The 23666-nt window shown below is 41.6% G+C and overlaps 1 protein-coding gene across 4 annotated transcripts in view; it reads left to right on the forward strand.

Moving 5' to 3' along the window:
• CARS2 (cysteinyl-tRNA synthetase 2, mitochondrial) overlaps nucleotides 1-23666 on the forward strand; it is a 43210-nt gene that overhangs the window by 9333 nt on the left and 10211 nt on the right. For 3 of the 4 annotated variants that reach the window (XM_038133311.1, XM_038133226.1, XM_038133058.1), the window contains 9 exons: nucleotides 3403-3520; nucleotides 6115-6186; nucleotides 6762-6867; nucleotides 7585-7668; nucleotides 10089-10218; nucleotides 12479-12612; nucleotides 15576-15643; nucleotides 18341-18407; nucleotides 23142-23280. In XM_038133311.1, coding sequence (XP_037989239.1) covers nucleotides 3437-3520; nucleotides 6115-6186; nucleotides 6762-6867; nucleotides 7585-7668; nucleotides 10089-10218; nucleotides 12479-12612; nucleotides 15576-15643; nucleotides 18341-18407; nucleotides 23142-23280 — 884 coding nt within the window. In that variant the 5' untranslated portion in view covers nucleotides 3403-3436. The remainder of the gene's footprint in view (nucleotides 1-3402; nucleotides 3521-6114; nucleotides 6187-6761; nucleotides 6868-7584; nucleotides 7669-10088; nucleotides 10219-12478; nucleotides 12613-15575; nucleotides 15644-18340; nucleotides 18408-23141; nucleotides 23281-23666) is intronic. The other variant, XM_038133145.1, reaches the window with a different exon arrangement.

The raw sequence follows: 23666 nt of genomic DNA on the forward strand, positions 1-23666 counted from the left end.
GCAGACATGCAGGGTGTCTGCTGTTCCTGTGAAACTGAGGGGAGTTGCAGCAGCAGCAGCTCAAGCTGCTCTTAAGGTTCTTAAAGAGCAAGTTTTGTTGTGCTCTTTGGAAGAGCAAGGGTTTATCAGATAATTGCCATCTGTGTGAAGATCAGATATTGTGCATTTCAGTAACGAATAATTCCTGTTCAATGTAAGGGATTTCACAGCGTCTCATCCTGTCTCAACTTCATTCAGAAACTTCTGTTGAAATTTGCTCATGTTGAACTGAGCCATCGCAGTAACTGCACAACTGCTGCTTTGTTCCATAAAAAGGAATACTTAAAATACCAGTTATGGGAAAGTACTGTTGTCAGTGTTAATGTTAATGCTACTGTACTGTTTGGTATATGTTGTGGTGTCTTTTTCCTCCTTGGTTTTGTCAAGTCTCAGCAGAAAACTGACCTAGCTTTTTACTGGTGACCTAAAAATCAAGAACATGATATCTTTGACTTGTTGTTTGTACTTAGTATTTTCAGGGGAACTTTTTTTATTTGAAAGTCATAGTAATTTGTGTATTTAAATCTACAGCTCTTTGTGATACAGGCTCCGTTACAGTTTACCTTGAAATAATTTTGATTTCAAATCATCACTTGAAAGTAACTGTGAAAAAAAGATGATTATAAGTTTCTTTTCTTTATCCCTCAGTTGAGGTTCTCTAGTGTGGTAGGGCCTGTCTTCCCTGACATGCTGTAATTGGGAAGGAATTGCAGAGGTGCTTCTGTCCTAAGGGGTGTAGTTCATCTAGACCACAATGTTTTGTAGAGGTGGAGAATTTCACCCTTTGGTCTTGCAGCTCTCTGTGGCTTTTAAATGTCTGTTTTTTTCAGTGGTCTCTTGTCCTCAGACTTTCTTGATTAAAAGAGGGAGTAGAAAGGCCTTGCTTACACTTGCCTGGTTTTTTACCCATTTTTTCTTATCCATGTCTAAACTAGCAATTTCAGGCTTTCCCACTGAGGAGGTTTGCCCGGGATCTGACCTCTTTAGGGGCTAATTTAAGAAAGAATGGTTAGTTCTGAATATTGCCTTTGGTGTATCATGCAGATACACCAGGTATAATTCTCTCTTTTAGCACCTCTTTAAGCACCTTCACGTGTTGTTCCTGTTGCCTGACAAGGTGTCTGCACTGAAGACCTTTTGCTCTCTTTTCTCATCAGTTAAACCCGCCAGCATGGGAGGAGTTGGCTGTTCCTTTCCAATATCTCTGGTCTTACACATGTCAGTGTTGACATCCTGTTGCTCAGCTGATTTATTCAGGATGGTGGAGCACTCTTGGTTCTATTTATTTATTTATTTTTAAAAATGGTATCTTTTTTTCCCCAGTAGCTAGGTCCAACCATAGAACAGCTGAACTATGTCCTGCTGTTGGGGGCCAGGAGAGGCACTGGAAAATAGCATAAAGTCAAATGGAGTGGTGGCTGTTGCTACTCTGCTGCTCTTATTAAATACCATCATTTTGTTGTAGTCCTGCCACATGTTCTCTTCTTACTAGAATTCCTTTTTTTCTCCCCTCTGTCTTACATTTGACTTGTGTCAAAGACAACAAATGGAGCAGGTAATAAAGCAGAAATGGATCATGGAAATGAGTGTGAGATCCTTGAGAAGAATTTGGAAATAATGGCATTATTTTTCTCCTGTCCTCTTTCCATTCCACAAGGAGTTCTTACTTCTCTAAATAATTTAACATTTTCTAGTATGTTGTGCTTCCAGTCTTAAAAACAGATGCTCTGTCTGCCTCCATATGACATGCAACACCCATTCTGTATAAAGAAAAAAATAAGACAGGCAAATATTGCTATTTTTTTTCCCCAGTTCTGGGTCTGACCTTGATTGTACTGGTTTGACCTGCAGCCTGGTTGGCATCCAGGTTCCTGGCTGAATGCTTTGAAGTAAGAATAAAATCAACCACAAGAGATTTGTCTTGCACGTGCTCTGCCACCCCCTGATCTTGACTGTCTGTTTTGGCTGGGTTTTTTTATCAGTCTTGAAGTGGTAAAGACCCTGTGGTATCAGGAATTCTGCTCTTGTTCTTGCAGAGTTTCTTCCATTAGTTCATTTGGAAGATGAGAGGAGAGGGAACAGTGTGAAATTTGTGCCTGCTCTGGGAACAGTGACTGCAGGGCTGTTAAATCTAATATCAAGCTTTTGATGCTGGCGTTGTTCCTCTGAACAGGATCCAAAGGCCAATTTAATATTCTTATGGAATCGTGTCACCACATTAGATGAACCTTACTCCCAGTGAGCTGCTATTCATTAAAAAACTATCTCCCTGGCAGCAAGGCTTTCAAAAAAGTCTTTTTTTCAGCATGGGCACGGCACAAACAAGAACTAAAAGTATTTTTCTTCATCAAGATATTCTGCATCCATAAATCAATAGCTTAGTGCTACCTGGCACCTGCACGGAAAGGTACAAATCCATTTCTGTAGTTGCTTACACTTCTTTGTTCTGATGGCCATGGGAGTTGCAGTTTGTGATGCTGTGGGTGAAACAGGAACCTGTAGGTCTGTGAACCTCCTTGCTGCCTTTGGAGAAAACAGAGCACAGTAGGACTGAGGATTCTCATCTTGCAGGGCAGACACAGAGATTTTAGTCATCTTCTAGCATCCCACCTAGTAATTTGGTTTAACTCGGTCAAAGTATGTTTTGAGAATTACAAATGGAGAGTCTGTGAGCAGAAGGAGCTGCAGCAGCCCTATACAGCTTGTATATCCATCAGTCTATCAGCATTAAATCCTCTGCTTTGTGGCAGAAGACCTGAATAATTTTCAGAATAACTTTTAATCTGAAGTGGAAATAAAACAGAATAAGCTATAGAGCATCTACTGTTTGCTGTCAGAAAAAGATCTGTAGTGGTGTGTGAATGAAATACTTCATTGGTGGCTGGTATCTGTTGTTGCTCAACCCTAAGAAAAGTTAATTTGAATCCCGCTTTATTTATCCCTGTTCTTCTGCTGCATGACTTTTGAAAACCTGTTAGGATATACTAAGCCTAAGGGATGTATTTCAAGAACATCTGATCTCTGTATCTTATTTTGTCCTGTTGGCTTTGAAGGAGTCTCCCGGCTCATGTAGCTTGTGATACCCTTTGAATAAAGAGATGCAGCAAAGGAAAACACTTAGAGAATCTGATGTAATGTGTCACTAATGCCAGAAGAGGGTAGGCCAGTTCAAGAGAAATTTGCTTGACTTTTGTGCAGAATTTTGCTTCACATTTTGGTTTTGGAAAAACACCTTATGCACTGAAGGTCTTTTCATTGCGAGTGTTGGGATTAATTAGATTGTCCCTGTGGCTGTTGGTTATTTTTGTTTAAGTTTATTCTTGCTACTGCATGTTCAAAAGCTCGTGTTTCTTTCTCTTCCAGCTCCTATGTTAGGTTTGATATAATTCGTAGGATAATGACAAGGTTTTTTGGAATTGAAGTTATCATGGTGATGGGGATCACGGACATAGATGACAAGATAATAAAAAGAGCCAATGAGGTAGGTGTTTGCTGCAGTTTTTGACTAACCTTTTGGTATTTTCTAAGCCGCTTATATAGGAAAATTAACCTGGGTTTGGGGTTCTTTTGTTATGTTTGTTTTAATTAGTAGGTAATAAATGTTGAGATTTCTGATCCCCTGGTGTGGCTGTAATGGGTCTGGGAGTGAGGAGGGCTGAGTGTCAAGAACTGTGGGGTAAATGGGTACAGAGCTGTGTGATGGGGGGAGGCAGAGAGGAAGCCACCTTACAGCACCCACAGCTGGGATTCTCCTGCCCTCTCCCCCTGCGCAAGAGGCTAGAAGGGAGCAAAAGCCCTGCGTGAATCCTCAGCCCAGTGAAATTATCCCAAAACTTAGCAGCCAGAAGGGTTCTGAGTGAGTTCTGGAGAAGTGTTGTGTGCCGTACATACAGCACTGCCACGTGGGGCGGAGGGCAGTTCCTGGAAGGTGCCGAGCACCATCTAGCTGCAATGTCAGCACATTGGAAAGCTTCACCAGGCCTGGTTGAATTTGTCACCCACAGGAAAGTTAACATTGTGTGTATGGGTAAGTCTTGATAAGACTAGGGCTGTAAGTGGTTCTCAGCTGAATTTTAATATGACCTTTTTTACCAGATTAGCTTGGTAGATGATTATTTAAATTCTTTTTTTTTTAATGGTTTTAAAAACACTTCTTGAACCCCAAAGCACTGAGAGTGTATTCTGTGTTTTTATTCTGCATTTTGAGTCCTTTTGTTTCATTTGATTTTAGAATCTATAACTCAGTCTTTGGGATCATAAGTGAATGTGTTGGATTGAATTGCAGTTGCAAGCTTTAAGATAGTTTCTTGGAGCCAGAGAATTTGACAGCTGTTCCTTTTACTTGTCTTTAAGTAAACAGTTACTTTTGCAATTAAATATAGGCCCTTGCATTCAAATGAATACTAGTACATCACTCATGTAGAAATATGTCTGTTCCCTCAGTCCATTTACTTGCAGTTTTCTAAGACAGTAAATAATTCTAAAATGAAGACACCCCCCCCCCCCCCCGCAAAGTTCAGGCATATTAAATTCATGTTTGCATTTTAAAATTTTTCCTTACTGTCAGAACATCTTAGAGATTTTGTGTTTGAGGAGGGGGGAATGACATGTTCTTGAAAGATGTGTTGCTTTACTACATTCTTTGGTTCTATGAAGTCATATTTTCTTGGGGTTTTTTTTTTTTTTGTGACCTTTTGAAGTGTTTGCTCAACCATTTTTTTTTGGATGGCCAAGGCCTTTACCTCAGTAGCCTGCTTTTGTTGTTGGAACCTGTGCACCTGAAGCATTACAGTGGTAGAATCAACATGTCTAAGCTTGTTCATCATCCCTGGTGGGGTTCATCTGGGGGAAACCTCAAAGTTGGGTACTAGTTCATGATGACTGTGCTGCATGCCATCAGTGGTCCTTTGAGAGTGGCATGAGTCTCTTTGTGTGTTGAACATCCATCTGGATGGGAGGAAATTCTCCATCTGCTTTTGGTAGGCACCTTTGTTTCTTTCTTGATCAAAGAAGTAGCTGGGCTATCTAAGAAGATGAATCCAGTCACGGGTCTGTAGGCAGAAGCAGTCTTTGATTTTTGGTGCTGAGTATTGCTCTCATTTCATTGCTGCATGAACATCTGAATTGTCTTCACCAGAACCCCTACTTTGTCCAGGAGTTTGTACAAACAGTTGTTTGAGAGCCACCTGCTCTCTTGAAACTGGAACCCATAGAGATGCTCCAGTAATGAATTGAAGTGATGAAATGGCATTGATATTGTTAATGATTAGTTACCTGAAAGATGGAGAGGCTCTTGTCTTCTCCCCAGTAGTTTGTTCTCAGAGAAGATGTAAAAGCATGCATTTGAAACACTTTGATACCATGCTGTTGCTTACTAGGGCAGGTTTTGCTGTCATGCATCTTTAAATCCCTGGCCTCTTCTGAGTATTTGAGAACAAGTACCTTACCATGTGCAAGTATCTTTACTTTTGGATTGCATTTTCTCATCCCCTCTGCAAGAGGAACCTGTTCATACCCCATGAATGAGAAATGTAGAGAAAGTGCATGAGAAATGCTGGCCTTGGCAAAGCGTGGAACTGGCTTTCAATATTGAGATCTATGAGTACCCATGAGCTGCTGAAATAGCTTATTTTTCTTAATCACTGAAAATTAATATCTTGTCTCATCCTGCAAGTCTCTGATCTGTCTTTCTGACACGTAGGTGGTATTGGTGCTTCCTGCCAGTAAGTTGAATGGTTTTTATGTCCTGTGTGTGGTAATACATTTTGTCACTGGAAATGAAAGACCCTCTCAAAAGGAAAATAATAAGAGAGGGAAGGAGTTTATTATTTTAGTCTTTGGTTGCTTTCTCTTAAAAGAGATATATTAATATTTTGGAAATTGAAATACTACCTCTAAGTTATTTATAACTTACATCTCCTCCTTGTCAATGTTAGATTAATAAGCCTTTCTGACTCTTTACCTTGGGGGTTCTCCAAGTCTTCCAATTAGCTATTAGCTGTCTGAGAAAAGATTGCCATATTTTATATCATTACTCTGACTTACGATTTGCTAATCTGCTTCTCTTTTTTTCAGATGAATATATCGCCAGTAGCTCTTGCTCGTATTTATGAAGAAGACTTTAAACAAGATATGGCTGCCTTAAAGGTACACATGCTCAAGATCCTAAATTTAAGAGTATTTCTAAGCAATTATTTTGGTAAGGAATCTGGTTTTGAGAGTTTGATCTGAAAAAATAAATTTGTTACTTGGATATTGAATGCTGATTTACTTCTTAATTCTTCTGGAATGATACTGCACACCTTTTGAGTAAGGAGATGTGGGGAGAAGCAATCCTGAGCTTTGGAATGAACAAATGAAACTTTGGAACAGTTTTTTTCGTATTCAGCAGATCCTTGATTCACAGATGTTACTGTAATGCAGAAACAGCCTGATTGAAAGCACAGGAAGCACAAAATCTTCTTTCATTGATTTCAAGTGACTTTGCTTCTTGTCTCCCTGTCAGAAGCAGAGAGCGAGCCACTGGGAAAATCTGGGTTTTTCTTTGTCACCCTCAAATATTTTTTCTGTGTGTGTATTATCTTTAATACTGCTTATGAATTTTTTATGATACTTGCAACTTTTTTTTAAAGATACAGTTGAGGAGAATATTCTTTTTAGTTTCTTAGAATGAAGGAACTCCTCGGCATTGTGTTAATGCGATGTCGCTCTTTTTATTTAAGGTCCTTCCTCCTACGGTGTATATGAGGGTGACTGACAATATTCCTCAAATAATTTCCTTTATAAAAACAATAATTTCCAGTGGACAAGCTTATGCAACCTCTCAAGGTAAGACTTCGAGCAAGGTAGCTCCTTGTTCAGCACATGTATAGGAAGTCACTGCTCTTAGTAATCCTGCTTTGGAATCAGATGAGATACATTGTGCCAGGCTTTCCTTCTGTTGCTTAACAAGGTGTGAGTGAATTGTTTGTGATTATGTGAGTGGGCAGAACAACTATTACTCAATTTCTAAGTTAAATGTAGCTCATTATTTATTATAATTGTTTACTGTAATAAAGTGCTGTCTAAACTCCTTGGGGAAATCCTGGCCTGGTTTGAACAAGAAAGCTGGTGGAACCTCTGAAGAGGAGCTGTGTGTCTCCTATGTGTTGTAAAAGAAACGTCGACAAAGCAAAATGTGTGGATTTCTTTTTTTAGCTGAGCTGGTGGTTGGGGAAGAATTCAAGTGCGTTGTAACTGGACTAGGTGTAGCTTGAGCTGCAGTAGGGGAGGGGATTGCTGACTGTGCATGGGCAAGTAAGAACCTGGGAGATCCCCAGAATTCAAAGTTATGCTATGAGCAGAATGAGCCTGTGCACATAGATTACTGGAAAACTGGATAATGTGGAAACATCTGGTACTACTTTTGCAATATTTCCGAATTTCTAAATCGGAATTTCAAATGGAAGTGGAAGAGCACTTTGTTTTGCTTTCAATGAAATGTTATCAAGTTCTCATCAATGTGCCCCATCTTTGCTATGCAACTAAACATTTCTTTTGTATTAGGCAATGTTTATTTTGATGTTAAGTCCTGGGGAAAAAGATACGGAGTGTTTACTGCTATTAACCCTGATACCCAAGATGAAGCAGGTAAGTTTGTGGCATGAGCTTGTTTGTGTTAATGCAATGTTTGAATGTATTTTGTATCTATGTGCAAACTTTCATTCAACAGTCTGAAACAGTTTTCTAACCTATTGCCTATAGTTGAGTTTCTGGTTCATTAGGATTACAGTGCTTTCGTAGTTCTTTTTTGAGGCACTCACTGTTGCCAGTGCAGGAGGGAACTTGGTTTTTCTTCTGCCTTTCGTCCTTCCCTCTATACCTTTGTTCTGGTACCTTAGAACAATTAGGATTCTTAAGCAATTTTAATTAAATACTTGGCAGTGGTGCATAGAAACTTCACAGTGAGGTGGTGTTCTTGCTGTTGCAGTAGCCAGCAGTGAGGTTCTCAAGGGAAAACACAAGGAAAATTCACCTACCATGTTCTTGTTGGGGCAGTTGCACTGCTCTGAAGTTAACTGGATGAGTTGCTTCCTTCATTACTTGTCACTGGGCTAAGCAGCCTCTTTGTGTGAGGCTGAGCAATCTCTTCATAGGCTGTGCTAGAGCAGGCCTGTACCCTGAGCTGTGGGGATTTTGCTCCAATTCTTGCTTTGCAGGATTGCTGAACCTCTGTAAGTAAGGATCTGATCAGGTCTCTGCATCAGAGAATTTGATTCAGGTCTTCTGCATCCTTTTGCAAACTAAAGTTCAGTATTTAATAATTTAAAAAAAAATCTGTTTGTAATTGCTGAAGATGCCTCGGGGGCTGCTGCTCAGGTGCAGCCAGAACTTCTCATAGCTCTGGAGTTGTTTCAGCGTTACAGCTTACAGAGGGAATGCGTCTTGTCAACAGTTATTTAGAGGTAATTACAGACTGCTGAGAGCAGCAGCCTCCTGGGCTGCACAGGGAGGAGTGTTGCCAGTGGAGGTGATCCTTCTCTGCTCAGTACTGGTGACGCATGCCTGGAGTGCAGGTCTGGTGCAGGACTCCCCAGAACAGCCGTGGAGAAAGGCCAGCAAAGGGCCACAATTATGATGGAGATACTGGAGCATCTTTCATACGAGGAAAAGCAGACAGAGCTGGACCACTCAGCCTAGAGAAGAGAAGGCTCGGGGGAATCCTACCCATGTGTACTCACACTGATGGAGTGGAGCAGATGGGGCCAGGCTTTTCTCTGTGGTGCTTGGTGATGGGACAAGAGGTGCTGATCACACCTTGAAACATGGGAAACTTCATTGAAAGCTAAGAAAAACCCTTTTTACCCTGAGGATGGTTAACAAAAACCGTATTGCTCAGAGAGGCTGTGGAGTCTCCATCCTCAGTCAAAGCCTAACTGGACACCATCCTGGGCAGCCTGCTGCAGCTGCTCCTGCTCTGAGCAGGGGGTTGGATTAGACTGTCCCCAGATGTGCTTTCCAGCCTCAGCTGTGACTGATTACGTGTTTTACCCTGCTTCCCCTGTAGTCACAACTAAGTGCATTCTTACTTCTAAAGATTTGGACTCTTGGTTTGCTTACAATTGAGAAGTTGAAGAAGTTGCTACTCTTTTGTAGCGGTGTACTCAAAAAAAGGGCAGAAGAGGGTTAAAGTCAGCAGATACTGGTCACTCAGAACTTGGCAATCTAGTGAAAGAGCCCAGGTGAAGATTCAGTGGATAAAAGTAGGGTTATATTTCTGTATCTTTGGTCCTTAGGAATATTGAGTTGTATGATTCTAAAAGTGAGGTCATGTACTCGTCAGAAAGTCCAGAGTCCAGAGCCCTGTTCTGTGGCTCCTGCCAGGGGTTGCTGGTATTTGACTGGAGGTTAGGGGTCAGCAGAGATGAACAGTCCTGCAGTATTGTAACAAAAAGGACTGCATAAGGACTGCATCCTTGGCAATGTAGTGAAGGAAAGAACAAATATAGGTGTGAAGAAACCTTTGTAGAGAACCTGTTGGTGAAAATGGTAGTGAAAAATTGCTACTGTCCAAGCATAGTTTTGATTCTTACCTCTGTGCACTTTATTTTACACCAAAAAAAGGAAAAATCTAAAACACAAAGTAATTGTGTCCCAGAGAAAAAATCGTGGGGTTTATGTTTGTTTGTTTGTGTGTTTTGGTTTGGTTTTACTACCTTTTCTGCTGTACTGCAGTCAATTTGTCCTGGGGAAACTGGCTGATATGTGACTAAATGAATGAAAAATAAGGCAAACTGGGGAAGGATAAAAGGCCTTGATAGGATAGGATATATTAAGGAATCTTGACTCCATCTTTGTAGCTTGGCAAAATCTATTCCAATATTCCAATATTTCAATATTTCAATTTTCCCCTGTGTGAGGGGGAAGAGAGGGAAGTTGTAGTGAAAAGAAGTTGATTGAAGGGGATTAAAATCCGAGTAGTTCACTAAATACACATTTCCTCTTGCTTTCATTTGGTCATTTTTTTCCTTTGAGACATATCCCATTAACAAATCACTTATTCTTGCCAGTTGATTCTGATAAACGACATGGTAAAGATTTTGCCCTGTGGAAGGCTGCCAAGCCTCAAGAGCTATCTTGGAATTCTCCCTGGGGAAAAGGACGACCTGGATGGCACATTGAATGTTCCACAATATCAAGGTCAGAATATCTTGGATTTTGATAAATCTAATGCTATTTTTTGTTTTCAGTCACAATATAATGGTAGCAGCAGTATTGAAAGTGTATTCTGATCAGTAGGTAGCACTGGTTTTAATGTGACCATTAACTTGGGGTGTCACATGTGGCCCAGATAAACTCTGCTTCACCTTACTGTCACAGCTGTCTATGTTTTGGCACCTTCTCTAGAGTCAGACTTGGTGCTTAAAATATGGCACACGGGATCACACAGTCAATCAGCAGTCTTTTAACTTGAGCTGAGTACCAAAGGTGTGGGGAAAGTTACAGTACCTCTTCCATTTGCTTCCCTTCCACTTCTAGGAGTTTCCATCAGACCCAGTTCAGAGTGTAGGTGTCAGGAGGACAGGGTGTGGGATTGATTACAACTTGATCTATGAGATCTTGCTGGCCTTATCTTAACAGCAGCTGTGGATGTTCATGCTAATAATCTAAGTGTTATTCAGCATTCTTGTTGAGTAGTGTTTTGCTTGCAGTTGGTTTGATGTAATTTGCTCTTAATTTAAAGTTTTATTTTCACCACAGGAGAAAAAGTCTTCTCTCCTGGAAGATTGATAGTGTACTTAGTTTTGCATTAGTCTCAAATCTTTTTTTGGAAGCTAATAAGAAATAGTTTACATCTGACCTTGTTCAGCCTAAATTTTCAGCTGAAGCTGAAAGGAAGTGGAACCAGCTTCTTTAGGTTTTTCTTTCATATGCTTTTCTGGTGCACCTGGGATTGTTAGTCTTTTCCACCTGCTTGTGAAAATTGTTTATAAGGGTGATTTTCTGTCTGTAAATAGTTTCAGTGTAGTGAGGCAGCTCTTAAAGCAATCAGAGTGCACAAAATCATGCTGTGTTTGATGTACAACCTCTGACAGAAGTGCACAGATAAGAAATGCCAGTTACAACATGGCTTGTCTGCTAATGCAGTGCTGTTTATAGTCTGCATTTCTCTCTGTAAAAATGTGTTTTACTGAGGCTGGATGAGGCTCCTGCCATATAAATAAAAGACCCACGGAGAGCATGATTGTAGTAATCTTGGACTGTGAAAAATGGAGAGCTTTGGTAAGTGACTTAAAACAATTTGCTGTCCCAGTCAGCTGCTGAAGGCCCATTTTTAAGCAATACTTACTTAGCTGTCTCATTTGCCAAGTATCTCAAAGCACTTTAACTATGTTAGGTGAATTAATTTTGATAAGTCTGTGAATGAGGAGTCTCTGGTCTCTAGAGTAGCCCTGGAGGAGGGAATCCCCTGCTTTGTCCCCCTCAGGTCTGGTCTTCTCTACTCATTTTCCCTTATGGTGAGGTGGGCAGCTTCTCCTGTCCCTGTGCATTTGGCAGATCCATCTGTAACCTCTCTCCAGCTCTTAATGGTTTTGTTGGGGGAAACAGCAAGTGCTCTTCTGTAGGTGGCATAAGGGAAGGTGAGGGTCAGTCCTGGGAAGATTTGTGCTTTAGCTGGTTTTGAAGCAGGCAGGAGCAGAGAAGGATGAACCTGGGAGATGGTGACAGCTGCTCTTTCTTCCCTCCTCTCTTCTCCTCCTTGTCCTTTCATCCTGTGCCCAAACAGCTTCTGCAAAGCCATCATGTGGCACAGTGTTAGCAGGGTGTTTTGTCTCAAAAAGGGACCAAAGCATTAATGTTTAGCCAGCTACCAGGAGCACCTTGTTAAGGTGACATATGAGAGGCCTGTGTGTTTGTCTGTAGGCCTTGCTTCTTTCCCTGCTTGAGCACTCCTGGTTTCTGAGCAGGTAAGGTTGACTCACATCCCTATGAGGCTGTAAGTGTCAGCTTTGTTTAACAGGCCAAATAAAGTTGCTAACCTGCCCAGCTTTACCTGACTGCACACACGATTGTTTGAATTCTTACAGAAAAGGTACAAGATAAGGAAGAGTAATACCAAATTTATAGAAATAAGTTGTTAGGCTTGCACATAAAGGCACCTGTCTGATACTGAAACTATAGCAGAACAAGGAAAGGAGACATGCTGCTTGCTGTCCTTTAAGGTAGAAAAGTAATTGCTTCTACTAAGGAGAAGTAATTGTGAACAGATTGGGGTCCTGTCCATACAAGTTCTGCTGCAGTTTTGGTATCCAAGATATGTGTAAAATCTTGTTTTAAAACTGCAGTTGCTAAGTTGTACACTTAAATATATGTTGTTTCATCTTATTTTTATCTGCATTTCTTTTTACAAAACGCCTTTGTGTTGTTCTACTTACTGATCAGGAAAATATTGTTACAGTGCAGTGTTTGGAAAGCAGCTGGACATCCATACCGGTGGAATAGATCTTGCATTTCCTCATCATGAAAATGAAATTGCACAGTGTGAGGTGTATCATCAGTGTGAGCAGTGGGGGAATTACTTTCTGCATTCTGGTAAGTAAAATATTGATCACTTGAAAGGCCTGTGCAAATACAATAGTTTGGGTTTTTTAAGTTTAACATTTCATGCTGTGAGAACACGTTACACTGCCTGGCATTATGTAGAACTGCTCCTTGCTCCCTCTGCATAAAAGTCTTCATTCAGTGAAGTTTGTGCTGTACAGTGCTTTGAACTACATGACTGATGGCTCTAGTGCTGTCCCCATTGATGGAAACTTTGGCATTTGTTCCTCCTGTTGCAGATGTGGTGGTTGTGGATCGACAGCTGAAGTCAATAGAAAGTCAGATTCAAGTCTGCAGCCTCTCTTTTGCTGATTAGTATTTTGGGCAGGATGTCTCTATGAACTCTTGAAGCCGCTTCTCTGAATAGAAGAGCTGCAGAGTTAAGCCTGTGGTGCACTCTGGGAATTACACGAGCTTTCATTTTTTATATATTTGTACTGTATGGGATGAATATTGAATTCTAGTTTCAGTTCCCAGTGTAGAGCCTGTTGTAAATCAATAGCAGCTGTCCAGAGGCTGGTGCATCCTCCAGGGTGTGCTTTGTTCCCGAGGCACTCTGGAATCCTCTGCACTTTCATTGAGATGCACTGGTTACTGCCAAGGGGAGCCTTCTGTTGACAAACCAGTGAATCTGGCTTTTCAAACTTGAAATCTGTAGGGGAAATATTTTTTGATACCAGCTAAATAAAGAAGAGTCAATTAAAAAAAAAAAAAAAAAAAAGGGAGAACTTCGTTCCAAGGGCAGTTTTTACACTGAAGTTCTCCAGGAGCTGACAGATTACATTCATTAAGTCAGAAAGTCTTGCTGGAGGATGATGGTGTGAATTATTTAGGGCAAATGAATCAGCTTCAGAAACAATTTATTCTGCTAACAGACTTCAGAATTTTAGCAGCTCAGAATTGGAGGAGCAGTCCCCATTAGAGGAAGAAAATCCCTGCACTGGGGATAAATCTTATAAGGACTTTATTTTTAGACTACTTGTACTCTGGGAAGAGCGCCAAACCAAAGTTATGAAAATCCTTGTATTTTGTGTTCTTGAATGAAATCGTTCTAAGTACTGAAACTCTTGGAAGAGGAATATTAATTCAAATTCAGATGTTACTGGTATCTTTTTGGGAAAACACAGTCCAGTTATTTTAAGCTTGTCTGCCTGAAGTTAATTAAGTCAGTATTTAGGCAAAGAGAGAAGAGAGAAAGTAATCTTAGCCAGGCTCTTCCCCTTCTCCCAGGAGAATTTTGGCTGTGGGTTTTACTTGAGTCCCAAGAGCTGCAGGTGTCCAGCTGTGTCTCACAGCCTGAATATGCTTATTGAGTGTCCCAGGTTTAGTGATGCTGTGGTGAAAGTGGCCTCACCTGCTAGCAGACAGGACACACAGCGGAAGCAAGATTTTTTATCGTGGGTAGCTGCTGTAGCTGGTTCTGCATCCATAGATTTTTTTGATTCATTCCTACTCTCCATAGAATATGTTGTGCAAAATTAAATTTCGTTGTGGTCAGGGTAGGGCTGGATGTAGCCCTCTCATGGTGAGTTCCTGTTGCTTTGAATCACTATCAGAAATAGCTGAGGAGTGAAATAATGAGCTTTTCAGGTCCACTTATCAGGCCTGAGCTTGTTGTTTTCATATCCAGATGAGTGTAATGGGGGTTTTATCTACTTGTGGAAGCAAGAGGGTTTCAGGCAAGGCTGCAAAGCAGCTCTGTGCAGCGAGTAGCTCAAAATGCAGACAGTTGCATGGGTTGCTGAGCAAGAAATGCCACTTCTGTCACCACTCATAAAAGCAGGAGCACTGCTGTCCTTGCACTCTGAGGCATTGGTAGCACTGGGCTGCCAAATGTGAAAGAATGCAGTACTGGTAGGGTATTACAGAGCAAGAGCAATTTATGCTTAAAAATCTGCCTCAAAGTATGATTAAGTGCTAGATGCTGCAGTTCACAGAAGTGCTTAAATTCTCATGTTAGTTGTGGGTGGTTGGTGACTTACAGAGTTACTGTTTCATTAGGAGAAGCCTGTTAAGGCTTTTAACAACATTTCTGAAATTATGCTGAGTAGTCTTTCAGTGGCAGCATGATTGCCATCTCTCTGGTGCTGTGAATAATTGGTGTTTTCCATCAGTGGTGCTGCTGTGGCTCACATGGATGAGACCTGGAAGCAGGCAACCTCAGGCTATACCTCTCCTGTCTTTCTTCGACAGAGCTTTCAGTCCAAAAGCCAAGCTCTTCATACTCTCTTAAACGCAGTGTTACTATCTTTTTCCTGTGCTACAGCCCTGCAAAGCAGTGATCTATGTGACTATTGAATGTTCTAGCAGTGCTCAAAGATCACACTTTAAAATGAATTCAAATTGGGTATTGTAGCTGCATCCCTCCCTCACTGAGCTTCTTCTCAGTCTCACAAGTCTGGAGAAGTTGAGAATCTGTAGAAAATTCATTTTGCATTTAAGATATTTTGAACTAGTGCTATAAAACTTTGCAGTAAAAAAATAATGTTGACAGCCATCAGCAAGTAATAAGTACAGATGATAGAGTTTTAGGGATTTTTTAATGCTAGATCACTGGAAAATATTTTCTAAATTATTTCTGAGAAGTCAAGAGTTACAGGTAAGGTAGTTGTGAAGACTGAAACTATTTGTTTGCTTGTTTTTATCAGTTTATTGTCAATTCTGAGCAGGGAGACTCATGGCAGTGGTGGGTTTGTTTTTTGGTTTTTTTAATGTTTTAAATGTTGATACTTTCAAATTCACCCAGTGGAAGTTTTAAGGATGGAGATGTGTGCAGGACTGTAGGCAAAGCTCTTGAAAAATGTTATCCATTATATTGAAATGTTTGGCATGTATCCATCATAGCATATGCTGCCTCCAACATTTACAGTGTCTCAGTGCAGTCTTTCTCATTTGCTCCCTATTCAGAAGCATACTTATTTATCCTGATTAATTCCTTTTTTTTTTTACTATAGGGCACTTGCATGTCAAAGGAAGTCAAGAAAAAATGTCAAAGTCATTAAAAAACTACATAACGATTAAGGTAATTTCTTTGTTTGAATTGAAGCAATTTTGTACGTTTGTTATAATTAAATATTAATCACAACCCTCTTTTGAGAAAGCTTTGGAGTGTGTGCTTGTGCTGCAGTGTTTCTCTAGTACTGATGTATCTGCTGTTGTGGATCTGGAGGTAGGATACCTGCTCAGAGTGGTGGTTTGCTTATAATGATGGATCTTGCTGAGCTGAGAGTAGGAGCAGAGTTTGTGCCCAGTACCAGAATCCTGCACTGTACATTTGTGGTTGGACTTGACAGGGGTCTTTTCCAACCTGAATGATTCTGTTCTGTACTGATGCGTTCTCATCAGCCTATTCTTAATAATGCTTTGAAAAAGCATGGACTTGGAAAAGAATGGATGTTTTTCCTAGTCCTTCTTTAGGTGAAAGGGGACATAGTGTCAGTGTTTTGTCAGGAAGCTGCTGGGTGTCCTGAACCACACTATTGCAGCAGTCTCTCCCATTACCCTTTATTTTTGTATGGTGACCTTGCTGATGCACAGAAGCTTTGCCTTTTGATACCCATGAGCCACATGACTATGTCACATTTCACTGTGTCCCCAGGTCTTCGGTGTGGCCCAGAGCAGGGTTTCTCTGCCAGCTGTGTGTGCTGCAGCTGTGCGTGGTGCTGGGGTGGCTCCCATGATGGCTGAAGCCTGCTGCTGGAATAGGTTGATTTCCTTCCTTTAGACAAAGCTTGGGAAACTGCTTTGGCATATATGTTCCCCTTTGCCCTCTTGGAAAAATTAATTAAAGTCCCTTTAAAAAGAAGGTCAATATGAGCTGCTTTATTCCTAAGTCTTCTGATGCTGTCTGGGTACAGTTAAGCCCTGTTTCCCTGGAGCTCACAATTTTCACAGAAATCTCATGTCTCAGCAGATGCTATGGACAGGATGGAGAAATGACCACAAATGTAGTGTGTGGAGTTAAAAGCAGCATGTAAAAATGTTCCTCTCCGTGTCCCCCGTGATGGCACAGCTTGTGTTGAGGAAACAAATATTTCTGGCCTGTCTCTCTTTTCTTGTAGGTGTCTGCTTTTCATGTCTGCCCTTATACATGGGTAAAAGGTATTAATCTTTCCTGAGAAGTGATATTCAATCCAGTGAAACGATTTTTTTCCTGTACAGCTGCCTTATACTTTGAAAGTTAAGCCCTACATGGAATGTTTTATGCCTGTGACAAAAGAGGGGAGATCTATCCAGGATCTTCCCTTGGTCCAGCCAGTTGCCACCTGCATCCCAGGCTGTCATCTGGGCACAGCAGCCCAGCATCCTCTGCATCTAGCTGCCCTGTTTTCCTCCCCTTGTACCCTACTCCAGTTTTTTCTTTCCTTTTTTTAATAGCTAATTAAAAAAATAATTTAAAATTAATTAATTAAAAAAATTTAATTCTGACCCCGAAAATCAAAGAGATTGTGATAACATAGGGCAAAGCGAGCTGCTTTCAAAGAGCTGTGATTCTTCATCTGTTCTCTGTTTAAAAGGAAATGCAGAATTGTTTTTTCTAGTTTGGATGGTCCTTTCCCAAATTTGAATTTGTTTCTGTACTGTACTCATCTTGTTCTACCTCTGTATAGTAGTGTAAAGCTGCTGGGCATATGGGCTAGACTCATTAAATCCAGTTTATTTTAAAAACCCACAACAAACAAACAAACACCCACCAAAACAATTAGTATCACTTTTTCTTGATTGTGATTGCCTCAATTATTTCTATTTTCACTTGAGAGACAGCACACTGCTGATGCTTTTCTGCTGTTCAGGCTGGTTTAGTCTTGTACCAGAAGACTATTTCAAAATGTGAGATTTAACCAAATAATACTTTCCATATTTTCTCACTTGTACTGTCTTCTTATTATTTTGATTTTTGTGGCACTTCAGGGATCCTCACCAGTTTGCAAATTAAAAAAAAATAAATTGCAAATTAAAAAAAAAGCAAAAAAAAAAAAAAAGCAGCAGAAGTGCAATTGTCACAGTCAATCTACCACAGTGTCCAGCCTTGCTGAGATCAGAGTTGGAAGTGATTGAATGGTTTATTAGTGTACCTTCCAAACATTTAAATAGTTCACTATACTATTAATATGAATTAATTGTACTAGTAGTAATACTAGTAGTTTACTATTTACTGGACTAAATTATTTATAAAGCTAGATAAATATTAGAGTGGAGTTTATTAGGCTTCATAATTAACACAGAGAACTCTTTTTATATTGCTAGGATTTATCTTTGTTCACTCCCTGTGTTTCTTCATGTTCTAGTCCTGCAGAAAAAGTACACTTATTTTCTTTTTCAAGAAATCTATTTTTTTTTTTAAGTTTGCAAAACTCGGGAGTTTTCCTCTGTGTAAGATTGTATCCCAATCTTAGATTGATAATTTCATTTTGGTTTTCTTTGCAAAGGTGTTTTTACAGTGTATGTTTGATTGTACTTGCAAAGTAATTTTCACTGTCTTATATTGGACATTGTGTGTATATTTCTAACTTGTATACATATATGCACATCTATCTTGTATGGAATTGAATTTTATTTAGTTTAGGTTTTAAAGCAGTATTAGAGTTTAAAGATTTTACGCCTGTCTTGAATTGCAAAATGAATTATTTGTCATCTTAGTTTGAAAAGCAAGGGGGTGGAAGAGCTCTTGAAGAAATTGATACCATGCTAAAGCTGTCTTTTTGTGCATGGAGTTTAGGATTTCCTGAAGAAATGCTCGTCAGATCAATTCCGAATGTTTTGTTTGCGTGGCAGATACAGCTCAGGTAAGGAGCAGCCCCTTCCCTGCTGAGGCGTGCATGGCTTTCCCCACACCTTTCCCAGCTGGCCGTGGAGCGAGCTCCCCGCGCGGGGCCCCGCGGCTCCCGGAACGCAGTGGGTGGAAAGGTTCTGGTGGTGCTCTGTGGGGCTGCTCTTTGGCTAACATTCAGGTAATTTACTGAGCACAGTACGTAACCATTCATTTAAATACCTTCTTGAGCTGCAGTTGTGACTCGTAGTTAATTGCACCTTTAATTAATGAATTATCTCTGTCTCTCATTTGCATCTGTTGTAGTTACTTGTGTTGCAGTCACGATCAGCTGTTTTTGGAGATGTATCTAGATGGAGCTGTGGCTTATATTCCTGTAGAGGGTATGATGAGGGCTGGCTAATAATTTTTTATCTCCCTGCTGTGTTACCATTTTTTTCCTGTGGAGTTCCTGAGTGTTCAGGCAGTTCTGTGGTGGAGTTAGACCAGCACATGATAACCTAATGAACGCCTTAGCCTGGCAGATCATCTCTCTGCTGGTGGGGTGATTTTGTTAGCTTCCCTGTGTACCCCATAGTGTTTCCAGCAGGTGACGCTACTTTGAGCTGAAGAGGTTTTCCTGTGTCTGTGTTCCTACCAGTTTATTGGGGCCTGCCAAAAGCAGATGGTAGCTCCTTAACCACTGCTGGGTCACCTGACTTGTTGGCTGTCCTGGCATGGCAAAGGAATGGTGGAGCATGGGGCTGCAGCTGCTGTGGTGTTCCAGTCTGCCTTGGATAAAGCACCTGTAGCAGTGTGACTGCAAGAGCTGGTGTGGCCAAGGCTCTGGGGCACAGCTCGTGCCTGTCAGCGTGCAGTGTGCTGCCAGTCTTTATAGTTGTGCAGTCATTGGACTGAGAAGTCTTTCTCCTTGTTCATGCTGCTAACTGCCTTGCAGGAGCCACCCGCGTGATCTTCCTGGTGGATCCTGCCTCTCCTAGGACAGTTGAAGGCATCAGGAATTGTGTAATTGCAATATTTCAAAGCATGGGATAGTAAAAAGAGAGGTGGTTATTAACTTCCCTGCCACTGTCATAGAAAGAGAGGGGTGCATCCAGTTGAAGGTCTGCTGCAGAGGAGCATCCTGTTCAGGCATGCAGTGGATTGGTGGCATGCTTGGCTGTTTTGGGGTGATGCTGCAGGGCAGTGGCACGCTTGGCTGATAGCTTCTTTTTGGAGATGAAATACCTTGTGTACACTTAGGTGGCTCCCTGGCTGAGGGCACTTGGGAGTTGTGAACAAATATATGTTTAAAACAAGAGGAAAGACTTACACCTGCTACCACTATCATATATATGTGTTTGTCATGTAAGCAAGGGCTAAATGTCTGGTAGTTTCTAACCTTGCCTCAGGACAAGGAATGGCGCTGGAGCCCTGCAATGGAGAGCTACCTGCAGGCTTTCTTTACTCCCTGTCAGCTGGCTGCACTTGAGCCTGTGCTTTTTGCATTACTTCTAAGATAAACACCCCCCTGAGGTAAAAAAAGACTGCTACCTGTGTCGATGTGGGTGGCTTTGATGAAAGGATATGCTGGTGTCCTATCAGAGTAAAAGCCAGTTGGCAGGTGAGGGTTACTCAGAAGTCTGCACTTCCCACCTCCACCTTGCAAGGCCATGTGCATTATTAGCTTGTAAAGAGCCAGGTCTCTGCTGAGCCAGGTATTCACTGTGCTGCCTGTCAGCTTGTGTCCCTGCTATTCACTTGGTCTAAACATAAGTTTACTGCACTCCTTCTCATCTTGCTGTCTGCTTGTATTTTTATTAGACGTGAGATCCCAAGCATCTTCTCGTTTCTTAAAAGGTTTTTATAGCCTGGACCCATGGGAAATGCCACTCCTACCTGCCAAAGAAAGCCTTTTGTAAAATCCAGGTTTGGGGGTCAGGTGGTACCACAAACGTTGGATTGAATCTGTAGAAAAGATCTTTGTAGGCATGTGGATGAGGGCAGCTGCTGACAGTTGGGAGTGGCTCATGCTTGATACTCCGTTTTCTTTGGCTTGGAATGGGCCTTTTTTGTTGTCTGGGCTAGCACTGTGTCTCTGTGTGTGCTAACAGGCACAAATAGAGACAAATGTGACTCCAGACTGGCCCAGCCTTGGAGGGGCAAGGGTTGAAAGGGGTGTGTGCAGGGAGGTGCATGTGTTTCTTGGGATTGGAGTCCCTTCCTGTGATGACCATTGTCAGAGGGAGGATAAAGCTGCATGCCTTGCTTGTGGGGAAGAGGAGAAAAGTCAGAGAGAAGAGACTTTGGTCATCCTTCCATAATGTATTTTAGTATGAGGTTCCTCTGCTTCATCTGCCTCTCTGGTGGTGGGGCAGAGCTGCTTAGGGTGAAGCTGAGCTCTGGGGGCAGTAGTGATTATCTGGGCATTTTGCTTTGACTGGTGCCTCTGGCTGTTCCCTTCTTGGCCTGAATCACCACCCTGTGGCCCATCTGAGGCTGTTGGGAAAATGGTTCCTAGGTACCCCAGGCAGCAGCGTGGTGACCCTCCCACAGTGTGCTAGCTGGGTGCAGCTTGAAAGGAGAGGTGCCATCTCTGAAGTCCTGTGGAACCCTACTGTGAGGCAGCACTTTTCCTCTTGCATCTCATCAGCAGTGCCTTCACTTTATGCAGGGCATGTGAGCCCTGCCACATGCAATGGGGTTCTGTCTCCAGAATGTTCTCCTGGTCATCAGAAATGCTCCAGTGATTTTGTGAACCTGAGTGAACTGCAGTGTTTTGACCCCTCTGATGTGTAATTACTTGTTGGTGCTAATAAACAAATGTATTGTAATTTGATAATGCATTGGTGATGCTGTTGGTGGCAAAGGAGGGGAGGAGCGGGGAGCCCAGTGGAGGTTTGTAGGGCCAGGCTTGCCTGTGCTGTGTTGAGGGTTTGCAGTGCCTAAAGGCAGTGGTTTAGGAGTATGCCCTGAACTGAGGATGAAGAATGGCTTGAACTGAAGTAGGTTTCATCAGGATAAACTATTATCAATTATTCCTTGCAGAATTCTTGTAAGCAGGTTAATCAATTGAGTAATCCTAGTGTATATGTGTGATCACTCTCAGTGTCTCACTGTGTTATAGAGGTTTGTACATTGGTCTTTTTGAAAACTGAGTAAAGCTTGATTTAATGAGGCAGTAATGCAGATTTTTAATTATACACAAGTGAAAAATCTGACAAATACAAGTCCAGACTTATGCCTTTGTTACACTGGGGTAAATCCTGTGTAAAGTCTATTTAAATAGTTAGGCTTCCTTGGGATTTAGGCTAATGGAAATGAGATCAGGTCTCACATCTGGCTGCTTTTTCCCTCCTACATCTGTCCTCTTGGTAAAACTGTCTGCTCTAAAGAGTCTGTCTGGGCAGCACTAGGTAATTCTGCAGAGCATTGGGATGCACCACAGGCAGGACCAGAGGTGGGATTTCTGTGGAAGCTGTGGGTGATGCTCAGTGCTGATGATATTAGGAATATGCTGGCAGCTGTAGTTTGGCTGTACCTTATTGCTGAGGTCAGGTGTACAGCAGTGAAGCAATACTGCTCTGGCTATGGATGGCTCTGTGAGACTGGGGGAAGGAATGTGTTCAAACTTCGGCCTGTCCTAGAGGTGGACACGACTTCCACTGAGGTCAGGTGAGCTCTCTTATGTGGGGTCCAAAAGCTTTTCTACAGAAAATTGGACATTCGTGTACAAATTAAAAAAAGCCTCTCACTGATAGCAACTCCCAGTAGAAGTGACAGGGAGCTAGTCTGGCACACCTGCACTTCACAGGGGGCAGGCAAGGCAAGAGGAGCCTGCTGAGCTCCTGCCAGCAGGAGTGGACTCTGGAAGCTCCCAGATGGAATTGCCTGCCAAAGGCAGGGTTTCCCTGAATGCAGTGGAGATGTCTGTGTGCATGGATGCCTGGTTAGTGGTGGGGCTAATGTTACTGTGGCTGGTGGAAGAGAAGCTCTGTAGGGTTCCTGTGCGGCGCATCTCATTGTAAAGCTGAGCTCAGCTGGGGATGCAAGGAATCATTTACCTTGAGGTTTTATCTTTCTTCCCAGTGGCCACAAGAGACTTTGGCATGTGTGAGTGTGATGAATCCCACCCTAGACATGACCTTATGAGTTTAAGCAATTTGTATTTTCTCTAAAAATAGCTTTCTCAAAGTGATATGGTCAGTTTAGCTTTGATGTTGTGAGGGAATCGTTCAGGAGCTAGACCACAAATTTTAGGTTCATCTAGATTTTAGATGTTGGTGAAGCAGCCCTTTAAACAGAGTCACTGGTGAGGGTTAGGCTTCTTTGGACGTCTCCAAATACAGATTGTGTCTACCTAAATTAGAATAGGCACAAAATTAGAGGTACATGTTGCCATCACTAGAACACTTGGAAAGTGTATTAAATCCTAATGCTTTGGATTGATAACTTTGCAGAGAGATTCAATAATGGAAAAAAATGAAAGTTAAATAGTGATTGCTTCAGTAAACTTCCAGATTCAACTTTTTGAATCAGTTCTATAGGTGTTCCAGTAGATTATACTTTGTCATATGCAGTGATTGTCTTTTATATTGATTTAATCCACCTGATGTGCATGAAGAATGGAGCTTTTAATTAAATGGGCAATTAATTGTCAGAAGTTTGCTATACAAATAATAACAAACTTCTCCTGTGTCTCCAAATACTGTTCCTATGTATGACAGACAACATTCTCTCCATCATAATGCCTTGATTTCTTTTTTCTTAGCAGTAGAATTTAGTGAGGAGAGCATGGAAGATGCAAAGAACCTTCTTCAGGCAATCTCCTCATTTATTAGAGATGCAAATGCTTATATAAAAGGACAGCTGGTGTGTGACCCTGTTAGAGAAGACATATTGTGGGAAAGGTAAGTGCACTTCCTGTACCTTAGAAGATTGTGATTATGTGAGCAGTAGTTGGCTGATGGACTCAGAGGTTCTGTTTAAGAAGCAGGACAAGAAGGACTAAGCAGCAGTCCTCCCTCCCAGCCCAAAAAACAAGGGCAGTTTTTTTTTTAAATTCTCTTTCTAGCCAGCTGTTTTTGCTCTTAGTCTGCTATACTCAGTTCAGTGTGGTTTTAAGATCTGTGTTGCTTTTCTGGTGTGCCTGTCCTCACACAGGCATCTTTGCCCCTCGTGGGTGATGTAGGAGGCAAACCATGGCAGTTGTGAGGCTCCCCGGTTCGTAAGTAGAGCTGGGCAGCAGTGACTGGAGAAGAAAGAGGATGACTGGAGACTGACACACCTCGGGCAC

Source organism: Motacilla alba, chromosome 1, assembly GCF_015832195.1.
Source record: "Motacilla alba alba isolate MOTALB_02 chromosome 1, Motacilla_alba_V1.0_pri, whole genome shotgun sequence".
Taxonomy (NCBI): Eukaryota; Metazoa; Chordata; class Aves; order Passeriformes; family Motacillidae; genus Motacilla; species Motacilla alba.